This window comes from Mustelus asterias, chromosome 5, assembly GCF_964213995.1.
Source record: "Mustelus asterias chromosome 5, sMusAst1.hap1.1, whole genome shotgun sequence".
NCBI lineage: Eukaryota > Metazoa > Chordata > Chondrichthyes > Carcharhiniformes > Triakidae > Mustelus > Mustelus asterias.
This window is the reverse complement of record NC_135805.1, coordinates 84,356,076-84,380,743: the sequence shown is the minus strand read 5'-3', so window position 1 is coordinate 84,380,743 and position 24,668 is coordinate 84,356,076. Positions and strand designations below refer to the sequence as shown.

Here is a 24,668-nt window from a genome sequence, read left to right as displayed (position 1 = left end):
AACGGGGGACATTGTTTCATAGAGTCCTCTTCACATTCCTCTTCAGGTATATCTGAGAATTAGCTCCACGGTTGGCCAATGGTCCTACTGTGGATCCTGAAGAAGAAGTCGTTGCTGAGAGAGACTGAGTACTTTTAATTCAATGAGCTAATCATATATATTTGTTAAATTGCTGGATAAAAATGGCCATGTTGTGGCTGATTCACGTTAAGAGCAGGAAAATATGGAGGAATTTATTGGCCATGCGGTTGGCAAGCTCTATGACTAATTTTAGGGGTTACTTTGCTGGTTTGACCATTGCAGGAAAATTTGGGCCAATATCACATCAACGTGGGTTTCTTCTGTCTGCTCCAAAGATGTGCAGGTTAGGTTGATTGGCCATGCTAAATTGACCCTAGTGTCAGGAGAATTAGCAAGGTAAATACATGGGGTTATGGGGATTGGGCCTCAGTGGGAATGTGGTCAGTGCAGATCGATGGGCTGAAAGGCCTCCTTCTGCATTGTAGGGATTCTATGATGATTTACAGCTCGGTGCAAGATGTCTGATTCATTGGAAGCATTATATTAACCATGCTGTTACTCAATTGTCCTCAGGGTGTCAGCATTACCACATTTCACAACTTCCACTCTGACCTTATCCCAGGCCTGTATGCTTGTGCAGTAACATCACTAATGAATATAGGCTTTTCCACTTCATAACTTGCCTAATAAGATCCAGTTCTCTTCAGGGTAAATGTGAGCTATATGTCGATTTGTTCACTATTAATTTATTAAATTTCTGTTGGGAAATTATATCTGCTAGAACTTTTTTCCCCTTCAGTACAACCAAGTGAACCAATGTGGCCTTAACCCCATTTGATCAAGATGTAGCTGTCTAAAAATATTAATTTAAAACAATTTACATGTTGTTGCTGATGATTTTATGTGGATTTGTTACTGCTCTGCACAGGCTCTGCGTCAGCACCTTGTGATTGGAAGTTCTTTAATCTGACTGGTTGAAGGAATTCTACAACAGTACAGCGCGACAGCAACATTGTAATTGTTTAAACATATGAAAAGGAATGCCATCGGGGTCATCTCATCTATTAGACCAGTGGTTCCCAAAGTGTGCGGCGCGCCACACTGGTGCGGCAAGAGAGGATGGCAAGTGTGGCGGGAAGATTCAAGGACAATCAAAGAAACATTTAAACATGGATTAGATATTTTTCCAAAGTGATTGTTTTATATTTTCTGGATGTCCCATGATCATATTATAAAGTAGCTGTGTTCTATGTTATGAATCAAGCACAGTTAGGAGTTGTTTTTTTTGTTTTTGAATGTATTTCTTATCAATAAAAAATTTGGTGTGGCGCGAGCAAATTTTTATTCCAAAAGTGCGGCCCAGTGAAAAAAGTTTGGGAACCACTGGATTAGACGGTGCAACCGTCTGCACCCCACTTCCCCAAATGTGAATCCTGAGGGAAATCAATACAAAGTAATAAAAGCTTGGGGCCAATTTCAAGAAATTGCCCAAGAAAAAAACTTGCATTTATATCGGGCAGGATATTATACTCCCCCACAGATTCTGAGGCTGGAAGCCCTTGCTCTTCAAATAATATTATGGAATCATTCACATCCATCTGAATGAAGGCTGTATTTAATTTTTTCATCTAAAAGACATCCTTCCAACAATGCAGCATTCTGTCAGTATTGCACGAGTATCAGCTTAGATTATGGGCTAAAGCCCTGGGGACCAACTGAACTCAGGAATTTTTACCTTGGGTAAAGCACTTTGTAACTTTTGTTTTTGTATACTGATATTTATACAGTTACACTGGCCAGAAATCCAAAATCAAATCTAAAACACTGTGGAAAATTCTTATGAATCAATAGAACAGTTCCTGTGAAGAATATCTTGTGTTTTCTCACCTCTTACTGTTTCAGATTCAATATATCACATTACGGCTTCTGGGAGTTTGCTGAGTGTGAATTGGTTGCTGCGTCTCCTGCATTATAACAGTGACTACACTTCAAAAAAAATCTTCATTGGCTGCAAAGCAATTTGAGACATCCATTGGCTGTGAAAAATGCTACCCAATCGCAAGTCCTTTCTTTTCTATATGTGCACTGCTTGCCTGTTTACTGCGGGAAGGCAGTGGTATAGTGGTATTGTCACTAGACTAGTAATCAAGAGACCCAGAACAAGATCTGGGGACCCGGATTCAAATGGCTCCAAGGCAGATGGTGAAATTTGAATTCAATAAAAATCTGGAATTAAAAATCTAATGATGACCATGAAACCATTGTCGTAAAACCCATCTGGTTCACTATTATCCTTTAGGAAAGGAAATCTGCCATCTTTGCCTGGTCTGGACTCCAGATCCACAGCAATGTGGTTGTGTCTCAAATGTCTTCTGAAATGGTGGGCAGTTAGAGATGAGCAATAAATGCTGACCTAGCCAGTGACACTCACATCCTCTAAAATAATTAAAAAACAAAATAAAACTTGTGCATTTCCATTCTTAGATGGGATAGTGTTATTTGCAGGCTTGATTTTACTGCCTGTTTCTACTATTTTCTTAAAGTAAAGTTAAAGTTTACTTATTAGTCGCAAGTAGGCTTACATTCACACTGCAATGAAGTTATTGTGAAAATCCCCTAGTTGTCACACTCTGGTGCCTGTTTGGGTACACTGAGGGAGAATTTAGCATGGCCAATGCATCTAACCTGCACATCTTTGGGAGGAAACCGGAGCACCCAGAAGGAACCCACACAGACGCAGGTGCAGACTCCGCACAGTGACCCAAGGTGGGAATCAAACCCAGGTCCCTGCCGCTATGAAGCAGCAGTGCTAACCACCGTGCTGCTCTGTGTTATAGGATTTCTTTTGTACGCTGCATAATTCTTGCCTGCGCTACCAATTTAAACAATCTGACACCTTAAAGTAATGAAGCACACTCCAAGATTAACCACGCTAGAACACTAAATATATCTAATGACCGCCCCTTTCCCCACCTATCTCAATGTTCTTAGGCAAATAGGATAGTTTTATTCATATTGCAAGTTGTACCAGAATTCTTCACACTTTAAATTGGCTACTATATGCTAAGAGTGAACCAGGATTCCAATATCAACGATTTCTATCCCTGATTCACAAGGGCGAAGGTGACAGAGTTGTGCAACACGCAGCAAAAAGATTTCCAGTCTGGCTCCAGACCAGATGGTGAAAGCACCTTCAACTTTTTTTGCCTGTGTCTCTTTTCCCAAATGCCACTGGGAGCATAAGCAACATAAATCTTGCGGTGTTGCATTAGTGCATAAAGCAGCTGAGTGATGCCTCGTTTGGAAGAGCAAAAAGAGTTTCATCACTATCCCTAACGAGAACTGTGGAGACCTCTGGCAAGTTACCAGGTGGTCTTTAATAGAACCCATGCCTTCCTGCACATAGGAGTACCCAATAATTGAACCATAGTAGCACTTACTCCATCAATGTTTACATTTGGTCAACTGCATTGGATATTTTGTAAAATGGCCAGTTTCCTGGCATCCGTCATGGTATGTTAATTTTATGTCAGTCCACATTGTCGCTCAGCAAGTCAAGTCCTTGGGTGACCAAGGATACATTTTTGCCTACACTTATCACCACTCTGGAATCCTGAGACACCAGCAGATACAATAAGCTCCATCAGTTCCTTCACTGGAGATAGCGGACCTGTGGTTTCACCGAATAAGGAATTTATAATTCCATTTGGTTATATAATCCAGCCAAAGTTTCCAGAATAATTGTGTTGTTCTTCATTCCCACAAACTGATAGTTGAAAAGACAACCAAATGGAGCATTTGCAGTGAATCCGAGGAAGAGTAACCAAAGGCCTACACTGAAGGGCCTGATGAACCAGAATTGAAAGCAGCTTTGGCAGTTGCAATAGCCAGCAGAATTGTTAAAGGCAAGTTATATTTGACAAATGATTAATAATTTTGGAGAAATTACCAATTGGATAAAGGGAATGCTTTGAATAACGTGGTTATGGATTTTCAGAAATGTTTTCAAAAACTGCGTCAGCTAGACAGGAAACAAAAGGATTCGGATGAATTCCTCACATTTAAGAATTCCTCCTATTTATGAATGTAGTGCTGAATTCACCTTTGGTTTTATTCACAAGATGCAAACCTTCAAAATACACCACTGACACAAAAGTACAGGGCTTGGCACACGGCAGATTGGAAGATTCAGCGAATGAACAGTTAAGCTGAAGGAGAGACATGATAAGTTTTACTGTGAAAATCCCCTAGTCGCCACACTCCGACGCCTGTTCGGGTACACTGAGGGAGAGTTTAGCATGGCCAATGCACCTAACCAGCACGTCTTTCGGACTGTGGGAGGAAACCAGAGCACCTGGAGGAGACCCTGCAGACACGGGGAGAACGTGCAGACTCTGCATACACAATGACCAAAGCCGGAAATTGAACCTGGGTCCTGGCGCTGTGAAGCAGCAGTGCTAACCACTGTGCCACCGTGCAGCCCGTGCATTTATTTGTCGATAGATGTAATGTGCATAGAGAAATGGAGAGATAATACATTTTACAAAGTAAAACAAAAATGGAAGAATGCACACAGTAAAAAGATCGGAGAGTAAACAAAGCTGGAAGTTCAAATACATAATTTTCTCTGAGTGCTTGAAGATAAAGCCATAAATATGGACATACAAAGATAGGAAGCTGATGCAAAGCAGTGATTAGGTCAGTCAGTATTTTGTGCAATTTTGGACAATCCCATTCGACACAAAAATACATTAAAACCATTGAGAAGATCAAGTGTGGCTGTCCACAATTATATTGGAGATGGGAAGCAGCAATTACGAGGAGAAAACTGAGATACTGGAACTTTTTTGACTGGAACACATGATTGAGGAAAAACATCAGTTTTTAACATTATAAAATATTTTGAAAGTGAATAGGGAAAGATTATTATCCCTCCTTGAGAAAAGTCAAACATTAAAATTGTTGTTAAGAACATGAATGGAGGTTAGGATTTTTTAATATGCATAATTACATGAGATGAAATTATTTATTTTGGGCTGAAACCCTTGCATCTTTTAAGGATAATTGAATGAAGATTGGAAACTGAAGAAGATAAGGCAGTTTGGAGAAACCAGAGCAATGGGATTGGTTTGTATTGCTAGATAAAGGCCTAGCACAGAACTGATGGGCTGAAAGGCGTCTGTGATGTATAGTCCAATAACAGACCATGGCAACAAAAATATAAAGCATTTTATTGTGAAAACTATTAATTCAGACATAGATAATTAGAACATATTTCATTTTTTTTAGGCATCTGTTGCATTATTATCTATCTGAATCATTGCTGTTATTTGACCAAAGTGATTTTAAAAGTCTGACAAGTTTCTATTTCCTGTTAAGAGGCCTCAATATTGACTTTACCCTGGCTGTATGTAAGCAATGATTTGAACGTATTTGGGAATTTAAGATGTTTTGTGTTTTTAATTCAAGCCCCTTGTAGCCAATCAATATGGTGACTGTAAAGACAAAACCAGAGTTGCTGGAATATCACACCATAACTGGGATTTTGGACAAACCATCTTGGTAAGTGTTAAAAATGTCTGAACCCTCTGCAGGCAAATCAAGCTATAGAACCGTCGATGGGAGGGGGGTGAGGCTAAGGACACCCATAACCATGGATCTGTAAGGACACAACCCGATCAGTCAATCCCCTTCTCAGCTTTCCTATCTACAACACTCACACATTTGTTGCCCTTTATGTAAAATCTCAGCGGTTTGCTGACCCACTCTCCTGCATACCCTATCCCAATGCGGCTGGTGGAGACAATATCTCCTCCACTGATGTTTTCGGGGCCAGGTTCCATCCAGATCTCAGTGCCTGTGGCCAAGTCCCCTCTGTCAAAGGTCTTGGTAATATCTAAAGCCTGGCACAGTTTGGAGGGTCCATTGCACAGCTCATGGTCTTTAAGGGGTTTCCCAGTGTCTTTCCTCTGCTTGCTGCGAAGGTGTCTCATTGTATCCAGTCCCTGCAGAGGTTCCAGGGATCTCAGCAACACGGCAGCACCATCTCCCTGACTGGACACATTCAAGCAGAAATACACCCCGTAGATCTGATAGACATACATGGTGCCTGGCCTCATAAACATTGCCACATTCCGGGGTGTCTGCCTGCCTCCGCGGGAGTGGGACGCTTGGTCCTCACCGCCCAGGTAGGCTTCAGTCTCCACTATCCTGCCTTTCATTTCACTGCCATCCGCAAACTTCCGGACCATGACCTGGCCCAGAAACTCTTTGGCCAAAGTCACACAAGGCTGATTGAAGAAGCCAGAGGAGAGCCTGCCGTTTGCCACTTGGGCAGTGCTGAAATAGACACTGGGGACTGGACTCTCTCCCTCTTCCTGCTGCTGCTGCCGGGGCTGCAGCTCTGCTCCCAGTCCCAGTCCCGGCTGCTCCAGTCCCAGTCCCGGCTGCAGCTCCGCTCCCAGTCCCAGTCCCGGCTGCAGCTCCGCTCCCAGTCCCGGCTGCAGCTCCGCACAGAGGCCAGTCCTTCTCCCCCTCGCCGCCAGCACTTTTCTTTTCTTCGGTCCCATTTGAAAGGGTTCACTGCAGTCTCCAGTCCTGCAGTGTTACAGCGAGCTCAGGTTAGCAGGAGCTGGTCCCCAGTGCTCCAACTGCAAATTGTAGGGGGAATCTCTAACCTCCAGAGCTCAGGTGCTGCTCCAAACACACATCCCTCCAGCTACATTATAGCCAGGCAGGAGGGGAACAGGAAGTAATAGCTGCTAAAGGCAGAGGGACGCTCTTGTACTTCCGAGTCCCAAGTGCTTCATATTAGTGATTTGCAGACTACATTGCCTTCAAGCACTGAATGGTTTACTGCTCCTCACAATACTCCCCTCTCTCTCAAATTCACGCTCAGTGCTTCCCCTCCTACCCATTCCTAATATATGCGCCCCCTAATGCTTTCTTAACAACATGATGTTCTTTCAGATCACTTGGATTATGCACCTCAAGTAGTTCCTGAAAACTTCTACATCTGCCTAACTTGAAGTCTGAGAGCTTCATGCCGGTTGCATGGAAAATAAATAGTCTAGTCTTTTTTTTAAGGCTTGTATTTATTTAGCACTTTTCAAAACCACTTGGAGGTCTTAAAGCCCTTTGCAGTCTTTGAAGTGTATTCAATCATAGAATCATAGAAACCCTACAGTGCAGAAGGAGGCCATTCGGCCCATCGAGTCTGCACCGACCACAATCCCACCCAGGCCCTACCCCACATATTTACCCGCTAATCCCTCTAACCTATGCATCCCAGGACTCTAAGGGGCAATTTTTAACCTGGCCAATCAACCTAACCCGCACATCTTTGGACTGTGGGAGGAAACCGGAGCACCCGGAGGAAACCCACGCAAACACGAGGAGAATGTGCAAACTCCACACAGACAGTGACCCGAGCCGGGAATCGAACCCGGGACCCTGGAGCTGTGAAGCAGCAGTGCTAACCACTGTGCTACCGTGCCGCCCAATGTGCTACCGTGCCGCCCATGTTGTAATGTAGGAAATGTAACAGCTAAGTTGTGCACAGCAATCTTCCACACACACAAATGTGATAGTCCCAAATAATCTCATTTTTATGATATTGATTGAAGAATAAATATTGTCTAGGACACCGAGGATCTTTAACATAGTGTCATGGGATCTTTGTTGGCTTGAGTGATGCGCGATTGATTCACACGGGAGGCTAGAACGTACCCAGGAATAAAGGCTTTTATTCACTACAAATAGGAGCACACTACTCAACAATATTATCCCAGACTAAAGACTACTAGGAAGTAGCAGTGACCTTTATACTCCTGTAAGAAGGCGGAGTCCTGGGCGGAGCCGAACGGAGTGTACCACATAAACAGTAATAACAGGTGGAACACCCAAACCCTAACCCCAACAGTAACGAGAGTAACATATGTACAAGTACCCATAGTGGTAACCATCTATGCTTCAGTACCCATAGTGGTAACCATCTATGGTTCACCACATTGAGCAAGTAGATTGGGACCACAGTTTGATGTTTTACGTCCAGCTCTGCAGCATTCCATTGGCACCACTGGAATGTCAGCCTTTATATGTGTGCTCAGGTTCTAGAGTGGGACTTGAACCCAGACTCAGGTGAGATTGTTGCTTCAACTGAGCCACAGTTTACTTAAGCAGATGACAAATAAAATCTACATTTTATGGGCATTGTGAATCACTTATTATCCCAGTAAAGCTTTCAATGCAGAACACATCACTTCATGAATGTCTTTGCATTTAATTTAAATAATTGTTAATTTGTTACTTTTAATGTTATTCAATATTACATATACCATGGCCTGAATCTTCCGATACTTGGAGTGGCAAATACTTCAGAAACCCTTGTATGTGGGATCCCTGAGGAAGTGCTGATATGCGCAAATATTTACATGGAAAGTTTAAACTTCTGTTTTATGTTGCCTGCACTTCTTAATGATTCCCTATTAGAGTGAGATCAGACGGCCATAACCAAGTAGACTTGGGCTCTTTGCCCTTAGGCTGGTTTTGACACGGGGCCGTATATTAGCATGGATAGAGGATTGACTGACTAATAGAAGACAGTTGGGATAAGAGGAGCATTTTCTGGATGGCAGTCTGTAACTAGTGGAGTGCCACAGGGACCAGTGCTGGGGCCACAATTATTTACAACATGTATTAGTGACTTGGACGAGGGACTGAATGTACTATTGACAAGTTTGCAGATGACACAAAAATAGGTAGGGAGACAAGTGGTGAGTGCAAGTGGTGAGGATAACACAAAGGGCCTGATTTTATCATTTTGATTCTAAGTGCTGAAACTGGGAGTGTTTCATATCCGACTTTTAGACCCGTTCCCCGGCGCCCCCATATTTACTCAGCCTGGAAAAAAAGCAGCAATTCTGAATTGCGCTGCAGAAGCCTGTGGGCGGGGCTTATCACACCTGAAACTCTGCAGCTCCGATTGGAGCCTTCAGCTGCACATGCGCAGTTAAAAAAATAGAAAAACGCTCCCCAGCCACATCACTCCTGGGCCGGATAATGCCTCCTCCTGGCTCCCACAGACATTGCCCCACCCCAACAACATAACTGTTCCCCTTATCCCCCCTGCCCCCTTTCCCCTCACCGATCGTATGCAGAGTGGCAGCGGACCCCCCCACCCCTCCACACACGAGAACCATCTGACCCACCTCCTTCCTCCCTCGCTACCAGATAGCCAACTGGCCCGCCTCCCTCCTCCCCTCTACCAGAGAGCAATCTGATCCGCCTCCCTCTCCCCCCACCAGAGAGCGATCTGACCCGCCTGCCCCCCCCCCCCCCCCCACCCACCAGAGAATGATCTGACCCGCTTCCCTCCTCCCCCCTCCCACCACCGATCTGAGTCAGAGAGTCCCCGGATGCTTGGCACTTACCTCCTCAGAAGGAGTGCCCGAATCGGACCTTTGCAGACCATGTCTGTTTCACGCTGAATCTGGATGGGCGAACACGGTGGTAAAGAGGGAAATGCCAGTAAAGTTGGGCAGGCAGTCCATTAAGTCAATTTAAATGCATGCAAATGCATTTAAATTGCCGTCGCACCCATTTCGGGCATGGTCCCGATCGTGGCCATTTTAGGTGCATGGTAAAGGGGGAATGGGTGTGGAGGCAGTTGTGGATTGCACTACTCGCCTCACACCCGAATTTACCAAGTTTTCACGCCCGAAAACGGGCGCAACTTGATGATAAAATCGAGCCCAAAGAGTCTACAGAGGGATATAGACAGGTTAAATGAATGAGCAAAAACTTGGCAGGTGGTATATAATGTAGGAAAATGTGAAGTTATACACTTTGGTAGGAAGAATAAAAACTGAATATTATTTAAATGGAGAAAGACTGCAGAAAGCTGCAGCACAGGGGGATTTGGGAGTCCTCATGCATAAATTACAAAAAGCTAAGATGCAAGTTCAACAGGTCATGGGGAAGGTGAATGGAATGTTGGCCTTTTTTTCAAAGGGAATGGAGTAATTTTGGTCTCCTTATCTAAGGAAAGGATTAGAGGCATTGGATGCAGTCCAGAGAAGATATACTAGGTATGGAAAGATTTTTTTATGAGGAGAGGTTGAGTAGGTTAAGTTGGTACTCAATGGAGTTTAGAAGAATGAGAGGTGACCTTATTGAGACATATAGGATTCTCAGGGGCCTTGATGGAATGGATGTTAAGAGGTTGTTTCCCCTGGTGGGAGAGTCTAGGACGAGAAGGCATAATCTCAGAGTATGAGTCACCCATTGCATTGTTTTAATTAATTAACCACATTTCTACGGCAGAACATTTGTATTAGAGGAAAACTTTTCTTTCTGTTTGGAGATTACAGTAGCAATTGTTATTAACATTTGTTTATAATGGTTTTAGTATCTGGGATTTGCATTAAAATATGTTAAAGAGGATGTGACATTGTTTGTAACTGCTCTGTATCTAAAAAAAACTGTGTCATTTGTTCACAATGGAATGTAAACTCTGGGGGCCCAGGGAACAAGGGATGACCATTTGTCTTCAGACTATGTGACTCCAGCTCCAGAGGTGGGGTGACACCAGGTGACCTGTAGTCTAAGCCAATGGAAGAGGTGAATTTGGATTATTTCCAAATAAGAGATTCCGGAATAATGAGAAGTGGGATGAAAGTTGGAAAATTGGAGTCTTTGTTGGTCCAGTTTTGCCATGGCTTCTGTGGTATGATTCTTCTGAGGCACACAGTTCAATATCACTTCTGAGACAGAAGAAGAGAAAGATATCGCCTGTGCTGATAACACTCAAGGAATCTCAGGAACTTGAGGAATGAGAGATGTCTATGTTATCAAGCAATAACCTGCTCAGTGATGCCCAGTTTGGGTTTTGCCAGGGTCACTCAGCTCCTGACCTCATTACAGCCTTGGTTCAAACATGGATGAAAGAGCTGAATTCCAGAGGTGAGGTGAGAGTGACAGCCCTTGACATCAAGGCCGCATTCGACTGAGTGTGGCATCAAGGAGCCCTAGCGAAACTGGAATCAATGGATATCAGGGGGCAAATTCTCCACTGGTTGGAGTCATACCTGGTACATAGGAAGATGGTTGTGGTTGTGGAGGGTCAGTCATCCCAGCTCCATGACATCTCTGCAAGAGTCCCTCAGGGTAGTGTCCTAGGCCCAACAATCTTCAGCTGCTTCATCAATGACCTTCCCTCCAGCATAAGGTCAGATGTGGGGAAGTTCACCAATGATTGCACAATGTTCAGCACCATTCGCGACTCCTCAGATATTGAAGCAGTCCATGTTCAAATGCAACAAGATCTGGACAATATCCAGGCTTGGGCTGACAAGTGGCAAATAACGTTCGCGCCACACAAATGCCAGACAATGACTATCACCAATAAGAGACACTCTAACCACTGCCCCTTAACATTCAATGGTGTAACCATCACTGAATCCCCCACTGTCAACATCCTTGGGGTTACCATTGACCAGAAGCTCAAATGGACTCACTATAAACACAGTGGCTACAAGTGCAGGTCAGAAGCCAGGAATACTGCGGCGAGTAATTCACCTCCTGACTCCCCAGAGCTTATCCACCATCTACAAGGCACAAGTCAGGAGTATGATGGAATACTCCCCACTTGCCTGGATGGTGCAGCTCCAACAACACTCAAGAAGCTCAACACCAGCCAAGACAAAGCAGCCCGCTTGACTGGCACCACATCTACAAACATACAATCCCTCCACCACCGACGCTCAGTAGCAGCAGTGTGTACTATCTACAAGGTACACTGCAGCAATTCACCAAAGATCCTTAGACAGCACCTTCCAAACCCATGAGCACTTCCATCTAGAAGGCAGCAGATAAATGGTCACATCACCACCTGCAAGTTCCCCTCCAAGCCACTCACCATCTTGACTTGAAAATATATTGGCATTCCTTCGCAGTCGCTGGGTCAAAATCCTGGAATTCCCTCCCAAACGGCATTGTGCATCAACCCACAGCACATGGCACTGCAGCGTTTTAAGAAGGCAGTTCACCAGCACCTTCTCAAGGGCAACTAGGGATGGGCAATAAATACTGGCCAGTCAGCGATGCCCATGTCTCACGTACGAATAAACAAAAGAAGCTGTTTTGGCCTTGTTTTGATCAAATCTGCCTTTCTCCAATCCAAAACCATTTTTTGGCAGACAGACTTTTTCCTTTAACATCACAAATTTAACTCATACAAGTGTTATGGTTACTGTCACTAAAATGCTCCCCACTGCCTCATCGTACACCTGTCTGGTTTTGTTCCCCAAATTAGGTCAGATGAGATCGGGCATTCAGTACTGTGCCATCCCTTGTTGGACCTTCTACATATTGACATAAAAAGTTCTTCTGAATACATTTCAAGAAATCTGTCCCTCGAAACCCTTTACCCTGTGACTATCCCAATTAATGTTGGGGAAGTTGAAATCCGCTAGTATAATTACCCATTATTATTACACATCACAGTGAATTGTCCATGGGCAGGATTTTCCGGCCATGCTCGCCCCAAGACTGAAAATTCCCACCCAAAGTCAATGGACCTTTGCATGGTTCATCCCTGCCCGCTAAAATTCCCACGGCAGACGGGACAAGAAAGTTCTGTCCCATATATCTGCTCCTCTATTGTTCACTGGCTGTTTGGAGACCTATAATACACTCCCAGCAATGTGACTGCCTCCTTTATTCCTAAGCTCTCCCCACAAAGTCTAATTTGAAGACCCTTCCAAGATATCGTCCCCCCTTACTGCAGTAACTGACTCCTGTTGTCTCTACTATAAAATCTTGCTTCATAAATTCTACCTGATTCATAAGTACAAATAATTTGTATCCTATTGGATCAGGAGCCTAGTGTTAAAAGTTAAGAATTTGGAACTTAGAAATTTCAATTAGAATGGTTTTACAGAGTGAGGGTTGAAGTAAGCATTGTTCTGGGGAATGAGGGGTGAGGTGAGCATTGTCGGGGGGTGGAAAAGGGGTGAGAAGCGAGGTGGGCATTGTCAGGGGGAGAGGGTGAGGGGGTGAGGTAAACATTGTCTGGAGGAGCGGGGTGGGGGGAGAGATGTGGGTGTGAGAGGTGGTGAGCATTGTCCAGCAAGTAGGGTAGGGTGTGAGATTTCAGGTGAGTTTTTTTCAGGCAAGTGGGGTGTGAGGTCAGCATTGTCTGGCGTGGTGAGGGGATGAGATAGGCATTGACTTCAGAGGCTTTGCAGTGTCAGTGGTTGACGGGTCCATTTAAAAGCACTGCAAATCAATAAACTGAAAACAGGTTTTATTAGGAGAAGGAGGAGTGGCTTCATTTTAGTTATGTTTTGCCACTCGGCCTCCTCAGATTGTTTGTCATTGGGATGAAGCTGGAGCTCAGACATTCCAGTCCAAAGGCCCCAGTGTAAAAAGGTAAGTGGGTGGTTCAAATCACAGTGTGCACTCCCTCTCCGCCACAGACTAAATGATTTGGGCCCATATAATTATAAGTGGTGGAGCCAGAGAAACAAATTTGATTCCAAGTTTATTTTGCTTCCATTTTGTTTACTGTTCATTGATTTGTTGTTTCGCAAGACCTAGTCTGTATCCATTTCACAGGCTTTTTCACAATAAAGGAACGGCCTCAACTTGTGTCTGGGATAGTTACTTTGAAATTATTGTTTAAAGGGCAGGAAGCTTTATGAATTTTATGAATACGTTTGGCAACATTTGTAATGAACAGAATGGTGAAACCTGTGGCAAAATATTTTTGTGATACAATGATGAATTGCACTGAAAACAATAAAGAAAATCTCAATGACAATTGGGCCAGAATGTGACCTGTTTACATGTGGTCAGAGCATTTAATGTTTCTATTACAAATAGAATGTTCTCTAACTGACAGTGACCTTCATAATGGGAAATTGGAAAGTTTTGAGTTTAAAAATCTCTTCCATTGAATTATTTATGCTGATATTCTCATGCTTAATTTGGTGGAATTTGTGTCTGTTTTCCAATTGTTCAATATGATATTTTGCTGCAGTGTTTTTTAATCCTTTAATATCTATCTGTTTAAGAAATCTCAGTTTTTATAGTCTGATCTCTAACTCCATTCCATATGCACTGAAGCTTTAAGGAAATTAAACCCTGAATCCAAAACCCTTATAACTGGTGGTGGCTATGTTCAGGAAAGGTAGGTCTACATGCGGCCGAATAGGCAGTCTTTACACCACCACCTCCCCCATAATAGTAGGAGGCTTCTGGGAGTGGTTCAGTATTGCAGGGGTTCCCCAAGACAGGCAACATCTGGGGGTTGCCAACAACCAGAAATTGAACTGTATTAGTCATATAAATACCATGGCTACAAGAGCAAGTCAGAGGCTAGGAAACCTGAGGTGAGTAACTCACTTCCTGACTTCCTAAAGCCTGTCCACAAGTCACAAGCCAGGAGTATGATGGAATACTCTCCACTTGCCTAGATGAGTGGAGTTCCAACAGCACTTGATTGTCACCCCATCCACAAGCATTCATAACATCTACAAATGCAGCATGGTAGCAGCAGTGTGTACCATCTACAGGATACACTGCAGGAACTCACCAAGGCTCTTTAGACCCTACTAAACTCCCACAACCACAACCATCTAGAACAACACAGGGAGCAAACACATGGGAACACCACCAATTGGAATGTTCCCTTTCAAGTCTCAGACCATCCAGAATTGGAAAGGTATTACTGTTCCTTCCCTGTCACTGGGTCAAAATCCTGGAACACCCTCCCTAACAGCACTGTGGATGCACCTACATCACATGGACTGCAGCGGTTCAAGAAGTCAGTTTACCACTATCTTCTTAAGTGTAATTAGCAATGGCACAATGGCACAGTGGGACTATGGAAAAGGTTGCTGCAGAGGATTAGGGTACACGGAGTTGGGGGTAAAGTGTTAGCGTGGATTGAGGATTGGCTATCTAACAGGAAGCAGAGAGTTGAAATAAATGGGTGCTTTTCTGGTTGGCAGTTGGTGACTAGTGGCGTGCCGCAGGGATCGGTGCTGGGGTTCAACTGTTTACCATATACATAGACGATCTGGAGGAGGGGACCGAGTGTAGGGTAACAAAGTTTGCGGATGATACAAAGATGAGTGGGAAAGCGAATTGCGTGGAGGATGCGGAAAGTCTGCAGAGAGATTTGGATAGGCTAAGTGAGTGGGCGAGGATCTGGCAGATGGAGTATAACATTGACAAGTGTGGGGCTATCCACTTTGGAAGGAATAATAGTAAAATGGACTATTATTTAAATGGTGAAAAATTACAACATGCTACTGTGCAGAGGGACCTGGGGGTCCTTGTGCATGAATCACAAAAACTCAGTTTGCAGGTGCATCAGGTGATCAAGAAGGCAAATGGAATGTTGGCTTTTATCGCGAAGGGGATGGTGCATAAAAGCAGGGAGGTCTTGCTGCAATTGTACAAGGTACTGGTGAGGCTGCAACTGGAGTACTGTGTGCAATTTTGGTCCCCTTATTTGAGGAAGGATGTATTGGCCTTGGAGGGAGTGCAGAGAAGGTTCATCAGGTTGATACCGGAGATGAGGGGGTTAGCTTATGAGGAGAGATTGAGTAGATTGGGCCTTTACTCGTTGGAGTTTAGAAGGCTGAGGGGAGATCTTATAGAGACATATAAGATAATGAAGGGGCTGGACAGGGTAGAGGCAGAGAGATTCTTTCCACTTAGAAAGGAAACAAGAACTAGAGGACACAGCCTCAAAATAAGAGGGAGTCAGTTTAGGACAGAGTTGAGGAGGAACTTCTTCTCTCAGACGGTAGTGAATCTCTGGAATTCTCTGCCCATTGAAGCAGTGGAGGCTACCTCGTTAAATATGTTTAAGTCACAGGTAGACAGATTTCTGATCAATAAGGGAATTAAGGGTTATGGAGAGTGGGCAGGTAAGTGGAACTAAACCACTATCAGATCAGCCATGATCTTATTGAATGGCGGGGCAGGTTCGAGGGGCTAGATGGCCTACTCCTGCTCCTATTTCTTATGTTCTTATGTTCTTATGACAGAGAAATGTGATTATGGAGGAAGATAGGTGAGCAAGTGTTGAAGAAATATATTTTCACTATCATGTATAGTTTTAATTTCAATCACATATTGTTATATTAATGGAACTCAATGTCCTTCACAGTCAGATTAAAGGGTTCAATTTTATGGCTAACATAGGGTGGTGGGGGGTACAGTGGTTAGCACTGCTGCCTCATGGCTTGAGAAACCCGAGTTCAATTCCAGCCTTGGCTGACTGTGTAGAGTTTGCACGTTCTCCCTGTGTCTGCGTGGCTTTCCTCTGGGTGCTCCGGTTTCTTTCCACAGCCCAAAGATGTGCGGGTTAAGTGGATTGGCCATGCTAGAATTGCCTCTTAGTGTCCAAAGCTGTGTAGGTTAGGGGGATTAGCAAGGTAAATAAGTGGGATTAAGGGGATAGGGTCTGGATAAAATGTTCTGACAGAGAGTCCGTGCCGGACTCAATGGGCTGAATGGCCTCTTTCTGCATTGTGTGGGTTCAAAGTTTCTATGATTCTAATATCAGCCTGGGGGTGACACAGAGGCACAATGGTTAACACTGCTGCCTCACAGCGCCAGGGACCCGGGTTCGATACCTGGCTTGGGTCACTGTCTGTGTGGGTTTCCTCTGGGTGCTCTGGTTTCCTCCCACAGTATGAAAGACGTGCTGGTTAGGTGCATTGACCCAAACAGGCGCTGGAGTGTGGTGACTAGGGGAATTTCATGGTAACTTCATTGCAGTGTTATAGTAAGCCTACTTGTGACTAATAAACAAACTTTACTTTAAATCATGCAGGAGCATCCCCCCACCAGCCAGCCAGCAGCTGTAAGTGACAGAGCTCCGTTTTATCCTTAAGAATTTCACAGCATTGTTACAGCGGAGATGGAGGTCTGGACTGGCTCCTCAAATGAGCAATTTACTAAATGCCATTCTCCTGCCCTAACCCCTAATGCTGCACATTCTTCCTTTGTAGATAACAGTCTAGTTCCTTCTTGAATGCTTCGATTGAACCTGCCTCTACCACGCACCCAAGCAATGTATTCCACACTGAAACAAGCAAAAAAGATGCTGAAATCCCCAATGTCTGCCTGCAGCAGCGATAGCTCAGCAACGTGTGTGGGAAGAAGGTGGCCAATTGGTGAGCAGCCGGGGTAACCCAAGAGACTAAAGGCCAAAGACTGAACGAAGGTCAGGTCAGTGTGGAGCTGAGCACGATCACACAGTAGTGTGTGTTAGTGTGTGATGTGAGCATAGCCAGAAGGGGGAAACGCCGTGGGTCGCTGTTGAGGAAACTGTAAGCTATTGGTGCAGCGGATGGCATCCCTGCCTGACCAGCACTCATTTCACAGCATCTCATTCAATCATCAGCATCCTCCTGTACTAGTGTCACCATGAGCCAAAGGTCTTACTTTCGGTAATATTTCTCAAGGAAGCTGGAGAACCGAAGGTAAGTTGTGGCGATGTTATTAGGCGTTTGGTTCTGAACGTTCCGGGTCATTCTCAATATTCAATCCAAATATACAGCCAGAAAAGAACCAGCTTCCCCCTCACGTTCGAGTTGGAGTTCACGCACTATCAGAGTGCTGTTTCCCGGTGGAAATTTCTAGGAATCGATTGACGCATTATGTAAAATGTTAAAACAAAGTCAGCTGCCGTCTCTGGTCCGCTACTTCAGCAGCATTTTAACTAGATGTGCACTCAGTCAAACGTTAGAATAAAGATGCATTATTGAAAATAAGTTTGTCCCCCCCCCCCCCTCTCCATAGCCAATGGAGAGAAACGCTGGGTTTGTGTAAAATAAATCCTGAATATTTGTTCTTAACAAAATTAAAAGTGCAAGGCGGAGTTTGTAAATGAATGGAAACTGTAACTCTCCTAGATATTTCCACTCTACATCTGGCCTCTTGAGGACCTTCGATTTTAACTGGGTCTGAAATTGTTCCTCCTTTAAGGCGCTCCTTTAACATTGCCTATTTGACCAGGCTTTTGGGTCCTCTGTCCTTATCTCTCTTCATGTGGCTCCATGTCAAATCCTGTCAGTAAATACTTGGCATGTTGAACCAGTTTAACATCGATCGTCACGAGGTGTTGTAGATGAAATAAAGGTCTTCAAAAATTCCTTGAGTTTCAGAATGGCCTCTTTTACTGAGGACTGGGTCTATGAGCCAGGTTTGTTTGATATAAAGGGAGAATTACTTTTGAAAAATATGCGGAATAACTCATCTGACATTGTTAGCAGGGGTTTAAGATGGAATGGAACTTCCTTTGGCAACAATCCAAAAAAAATAATAATCGGTTTGTTCTTCATTATTGATAATATATGGTCAGGTTTTGCTGTGAAAATAAGATTAACGGCGCTCGTTATTTATACACAAACTGAACAGCAATCAAGCAATTGCAGATGGACAGTTAAACGTGAATATCTGGAAGTGGTTGTTTGTGATGCACTGCCTCCCTTTAAGCTGCATGAAATAGGCATCTTGCTGTCTGGCATCTTAGCAAATGTGTTGAACAGTGTGAAGTTCCCGTGCTATATATACTAAACTTAGCATAAAAAGTCAAGACAAGTCATTCCAGTCTAAGTACTCGTAATAAGCCTGTCCTGACAAACAATCTCTCTGACGCTGAAAATTAACTTTCGCAATTGTGCAATCGCCTTCTTTCAGATGTTAATTATTGTTGAAAATCTAAGTAAAGCATTTCTCTTTAACTCCTTCCTTTCCACCTCTTTTACGGCAAGGTGGCACAGTGGTTAGCACTGCTGCCTCACACAGCGAGGGACCCGGGTTCAATTCCGACCTCAGATCACTGTCTGTGTGGAGTTTGCACATTTTCCCCGTGTCTGCATGGGTTTTCTTCGGGTGCTCCGGTTTCCTTCCACAGTCCAAAGATGTGCAGGTTAGGTTGATTGGCCATTCTAAATTGACTCTAGTGTCAAGGGATTAACAGGGTAAATATGTAGGGTTATGGGCATAGGGCCTGGGTAGAATTGTGGTTGGTATGGACTCAATGGGTCAAAGAGCCTCCTTCTGCACTGTAGAGATTCTATGATTCTATGATCTCTCTAGATCTAATCTTTAATTTCCTCCCTTTCTTCTACTTTCTTTGGCATTAAATTCAACATTCCAATTTACATTTCTTTGTTCAGATTGTGCTATTCATTAACTAATCTTTCACTTGATAGGTTAAAGAGACACACAGTTGCGTGGTCTGTTTACACAAGTCGCATGTCACATATTGAGGGGACTACACTGTCCTGAAATTTAACTGAAAGCAACATGCCTTGTAAAATCCCATAGAAAGTCTATGGACATGTTTAAGCCTAACAAAACAGCCAGAAACATCCACTTTTCCTGGAAACATTCACTTGTCATTCACAGCAAATTCTGACCCAGCTGTTTTGGAATGGGAAAGCTGTATAAATTAGAGACTTAAACAATAGAAAAACAATTTATTTTGCTAAGTTTTGTTAGTATAGAAAACAAAGTGTATGGAAAATGCAATTTGGCAGCATATGCATGTTACAGCTACATCAAACTGTGAACCTGTCTTTTTCACTACTGTTACAAAATCCAAGAATGAAATGGATAACTACTTAGAAGGCAGAACATTGGTAGCAATAAGGGGAAAGAACAGGGGAATTGGCAGATTTGGATAGCTCTTTCAAAGCACCCTGTTGAGCTGAATGGCTTCCTGATGCCCTGCATTATTCTGTGACTCTATTCTACAAGTGTCACTTTTAGTAGTCAACTTGCATGCAGTTTTCTTCATTACTTAAACCTGCTGTTGCTCCAATGTCAGAAGCCTGACCCATATAAAATTATATCCTCAACCATAATCAGAAACAAAATGCAGATGATTGTTAAACAAACAAAAGCCCTGATAGAAGCCTTTTGAGGCTTTTTAAAAAGGAAAAAAAATCCAGACAATTACATTCACATCGTTTTATGCCCTTACTCTATCTGCAACTCTATGCGGTTGCATATTGGTTCTAAGAAACTAAGATTGTAAATTATTGTGTAGCAACAGAAATACCTTAGACACCCATTGTTTAAAACTGTTAAAGTGATGGTCGCTTCATAATTCGAAAATTGTCAATGTAGGCTTCTCAATGACTTTTAAAAAAATAAATACGTCAATGCTGGTTTAACAACCCAATTTCAGTAACCTGGATTTCTGGAGATTAAGACATAATCTGGAAATAGGAAGTAGAAATGAAGCATACGGCAGTATTCCAAGATGAAACGATAAAATAGTAATTAGTTCTAATCCTTCATTAGAAAAATCAGTATTCCAAAGAATTGATTGTGGACAGTTGTTACAATTGGGCTAGAAGACCTGGCCTCTTTAACAATGTTTTAGAATATTTGCTCTAACTCAGTAATGTGTATTATTAATAATGCTAATTTGTATTGCTATAGAAATTTGTCAAAGTTGCAAATGAAATGAAATTGTTTTTGTGGAATCCTGTTTGGACTGTATATTTTTTTATAGGCTGTAATTACATTTCCAAGTTCATTGAGTTGCTGTAATGATTATGGTGCTGGACTAAGACTTTAGATGTTGCAAATTCAAATCTTTGAAATTGAATTCAGTAAATTGGGTAGTTTGTGCGCCGTGCTGACTTTTGCAACAGTTTTAATAACCATGAAAGTTGTTGCATTATTGCAAAAGCCCAATGTCCTTCAGGGAAGAAATTTCTCCCCCTTTTCCAATCTTACTAAAATGAGATTCCAATTCCACACTACAGGTTGCCTCAGGGCAGCTAGCGATCTCACTCACATGACAAGCACAAACAAAAATCAATACCCAGTATTATAGATTCACCCAAACATCAATTTGCTAACCATTTTCTGAAATAAAATATTCCCATTCCTCTTTAACATCCAGCGCAATAATAGGGAGCCTTGCTTGATAATTGGTCAATCAGTTTGCAAGCTGACTGACAGCTTAGTGTTTAAAAATAACACTCATTTTAGAAGTTGGTTTCCATTAGCCCTCAGCCCAGAACTTGTGATTCATTTTCACGTGTCGCCGTTTATCATCTCGCCATTTAATTAGTAGCCATGTTGATAATTTTGCAAAAAATGTTATGATGTCCACAGCATTTGCTCATCCCACATTATTAGGCAATTACACAGGCAATCTATTTTTATTTAACGGAAAACATATTTTCACATGGAGATGAGAAGTTAAAGTAAAAAATATTTAAAATCTCAAATTAAAACAGAAAAAAGTTGGAAATATACATCAGATTCAACAGCAGTTTAAAGACAAAAAGAATTCTAAAATGGGAGTAATTTATGACTATGCACTAACTAAGCAGAGTTCAATTTTTTAAGTGCTTTCTTTTGAAAGCTAAACACTTAACATATAATTTATGGATTTTATGAGAACTCCAAAATTAATGCCTTTTATATTGAGCGCGAAGTTCTTTTCTTCCTGTCCTGTATAAGACAAAAGGTAACCTTATGAAATAAAAACAGAAAATGCTGGAAAAACTCAGCAGACCTGGCAGCATCTGCAGAGAAAGAAACAGCGTTAACGTTTTGAGTCTGTAGGACTCTTCATCAGAGCAAAACTACTGTTAGCTATTATGAAGTTTAGTGGTTTGATGAAAAAAATATTGCTTTTAATGAGCCACTGGGGCACTGCTGCATGTTTTTCCATTGTGGTTTGTGAAAAACTAGAACATTCTCTAAAAGTGCAGACTTGTATTATAAACATTGAATGTAATCTGGCACTAGAGTGCCAGGCATGTAACAATTATAAGCAGGTAAGTTTAAAGTTTTAAAGTTTATTTATTAGTCACAAGTAAGGCTTACATTAACACTGCAATGAAGTTACTGTGAAGTTCCCTTAGTCGCCACAGTCCAGCGCCTGTTTTTCTCCCACGGCAGTGGGAGGAAACCGAAGCACCTGGGGGGAAACCCACACAGACACGGGGCGAACGTGCAAACTCCACACAGACAGCGACCCAAGTTGGGAATCAAACCTGGGTCCCTGGCGCTGTGAAGCAGCAGTGCTAACCACTGTGCTACCGTGCTGCCCGATAAGATAGGTAGATGAGAACTAATGATATCTTAGGCTGCTATGAAAAGTTGCAGAAAATTTACAAATGGCCAAAAACATATAGCTTTAAAAAGACAAAAAAAAGTACTCACGACTAAGTTCAGTTACAACTTCCAATTCACCGTAGTCATTGCGTATTGAAACACTGGTTCAGAAATTTTTCCAGAGAGATATTCCTGTATAACTGATGAAAATAATACTGGTAAATAATACTGCTAAAATTAATACTGATAAAAATAATACTTGTGGCCAAATTCCCCTCCAATTCGATTTTCAAGTTTGCTGACGACACCACCATTGTGGGTCGGATCTCAAACAATGACAAGACAGAGTACAGGAATGAGATAGGGAATCTGGTGAACTGGTGCGGCAACAATAATCTCTCCCTCACTGTCAACAAAACGAAGGAGATTTTTATCGACGTTTTCAGGAAGCATGGAGGAGAACATGCGCCTGTCTACATCAACGGGGACGAAGTAGAAAGGGTCGAGGTCTTCAAGATTTTGGGTGTCCAGATCACCAACAACCTGTCCTGGTCCCCCCATGCCGACACTATAGTTAAGAAAGTCCACCAACGCCCCTACTTTCTCAACTACGACTCTCACCAACTTTTACAGATGCACCTTTCTGGTTGTATCACTGCTTGGTATGGCTTTTGCTCTGCCCAAGACCGCAAGGAACTACAAAAGGTCGTGAATGTACCCAATCCATCATGCAAACCAGCCTCCCATCCATTGACTCTATCTACACTTCCTGCTGCCTCGGAAAAGCAGCCAGCATAATTAAGGACCCCATTCTTTCTTCCGCCTTCTTCCTTTGGGAAAAAGATACAAAAGTCTGAGGTCACGTACCAACTGACTCAAGAACAGCTTCTTCCCTGCTGCTGTCAGACTTTTGATTGGACTTACCTTGCATTAAGTTGATCTTTCTCTACGCCCTAGCTATGACTGTAACATTACATTCTGTCCTCTCTCGTTTCCTTCTCTATGAACGGTATGTTTTGTCTGTATAGCACGCAAGAAACATTACTTTTCACTGTATGTTAATACGTGTGACAATAATAAATCAAATCAAAGGAATGTGTGAACTCATTTCCAATGAATTCTTGATGGGCTTGTTCATATTTCAATTTCAAAATTACATTACAAGGGATGAGGGTGTTGCCAGCTATTTTTGCCCATCCCTAATTGCTCTTGGAAAGGTGATGGTCAGCTATCTTTTTGAACCGCTGCTGCCATGTGATGTAGGTACACCTACAGTGCTGTTAGGGAAATAGTTCCAGGATTTTTACCCAGTGACAGTGAAGGGACAGCGATATATTTCCAAATCAGGATGGTGAGTGGCTTTGAGGTGAACCTCTAGGTGATAGTTTACTCATGTGTCTGCTGCCCTTGGCCTTCTAGATGTGGGTAGTCTTGTGTTTCGGAGGTGCTGTCTAAGGAGCCTTGGTGAGTTCCTGTTGTGCATCTTGCAGATGGTGCACACTGCTGTTATTGTGCATCGGTGATGGAGGGAGTGAATGTTTGTGAGTGAGGTGCCAATCAAACAGGCAGCTTTGTCCTGGATGGTGTCAAATTTTTGGGTGTTGTTGGAGTTGGATTAATCTAGGCAAGTAGAGAGAGAGTATTCCATCACACTCCTGACCTGTGCCTTGTAAATTGTGGACAAGCTTTGGGGAGTCAGGAGATGATTTAATCGCCACAAGATTCATAGCCTCTGACCTGCTTTTGTAGCACTGTATTTATATGGCTAGTCCAGTTCATAGAACATAGAACATAGAACATTACAGCGCAGAACAGGCCCTTCGGCCCACGATGTTGCACCGACCAGTTAAAAAAAAACTGTGACCCTCCAACCTAAACCAATTTCTTTTCGTCCATGAACCTATCTACGGATCTCTTAAACGCCCCCAAACTAGGCGCATTTACTACTGATGCTGGCAGGGCATTCCAATCCCTCACCACCCTCTGGGTAAAGAACCTACCCCTGACATCGGTTCTATAACTACCCCCCCTCAATTTAAAGCCATGCCCCCTCGTGCTGGATTTCTCCATCAGAGGAAAAAGGCTATCACTATCCACCCTATCTAAACCTCTAATCATCTTATATGTTTCAATAAGATCCCCTCTTAGCCGCCGCCTTTCCAGCGAAAACAATCCCAAATCCCTCAGCCTCTCCTCATAGGATCTCCCCTCCATACCAGGCAACATCCTGGTAAACCTCCTCTGCACCCTCTCCAAAGCCTCCACATCCTTCCTGTAATGTGGGGACCAGAACTGCACACAGTACTCCAAGTGCGGCCGCACCAGAGTTGTGTACAGTTGCAACATAACGCTACGACTCCTAAATTCAATCCCCCTACCAATAAACGCCAAGACACCATATGCCTTCTTAACAACCTTATCTACTTGATTCCCAACTTTCAGGGATCTATGCACACATACACCTAGATCCCTCTGCTCCTCCACACTATTCAAAGTCCTCCCGTTAGCCCTATACTCAACACATCTGTTATTCC

General features: G+C 43.1%; 3 protein-coding genes across 5 annotated transcripts in view; 2 read left to right on the top strand and 1 right to left on the bottom strand.

The window, feature by feature from the left end:
- Nucleotides 1–24,668, top strand: part of LOC144493660 (cerebral cavernous malformations protein 2 homolog) — a 440,921-nt gene that overhangs the window by 200,097 nt on the left and 216,156 nt on the right. The gene's annotated exons all lie outside the window — the stretch shown is intronic.
- mpg (N-methylpurine DNA glycosylase) lies at nucleotides 4,440–6,754 on the bottom strand. The gene has a single exon (XM_078212939.1). The coding sequence runs from the start codon at nucleotides 6,588–6,590 to the stop codon at nucleotides 5,700–5,702; it is 891 nt and encodes a 296-aa protein (XP_078069065.1). The 5' UTR covers nucleotides 6,591–6,754; the 3' UTR covers nucleotides 4,440–5,699.
- The window catches only part of LOC144493652 (proto-oncogene tyrosine-protein kinase LCK-like), a 106,593-nt gene continuing 99,119 nt past the window's right edge, over nucleotides 17,195–24,668 (top strand). Inside the window, exon 1 of one of the 3 annotated variants that reach the window (XM_078212938.1) lies at nucleotides 17,195–17,266. The gene's annotated coding sequence lies outside the window, so the exon portion shown is untranslated. The other 2 variants (XM_078212934.1, XM_078212937.1) reach the window with 2 other exon arrangements.

What these genes read in the sequence shown, in the direction of transcription:
- mpg (XM_078212939.1), bottom strand. Translation starts at nt 6,590, where the DNA reads ATGGGACCGAAGAAAAGAAAAGTGCTGGCGGCGAGGGGGAGAAGGACT.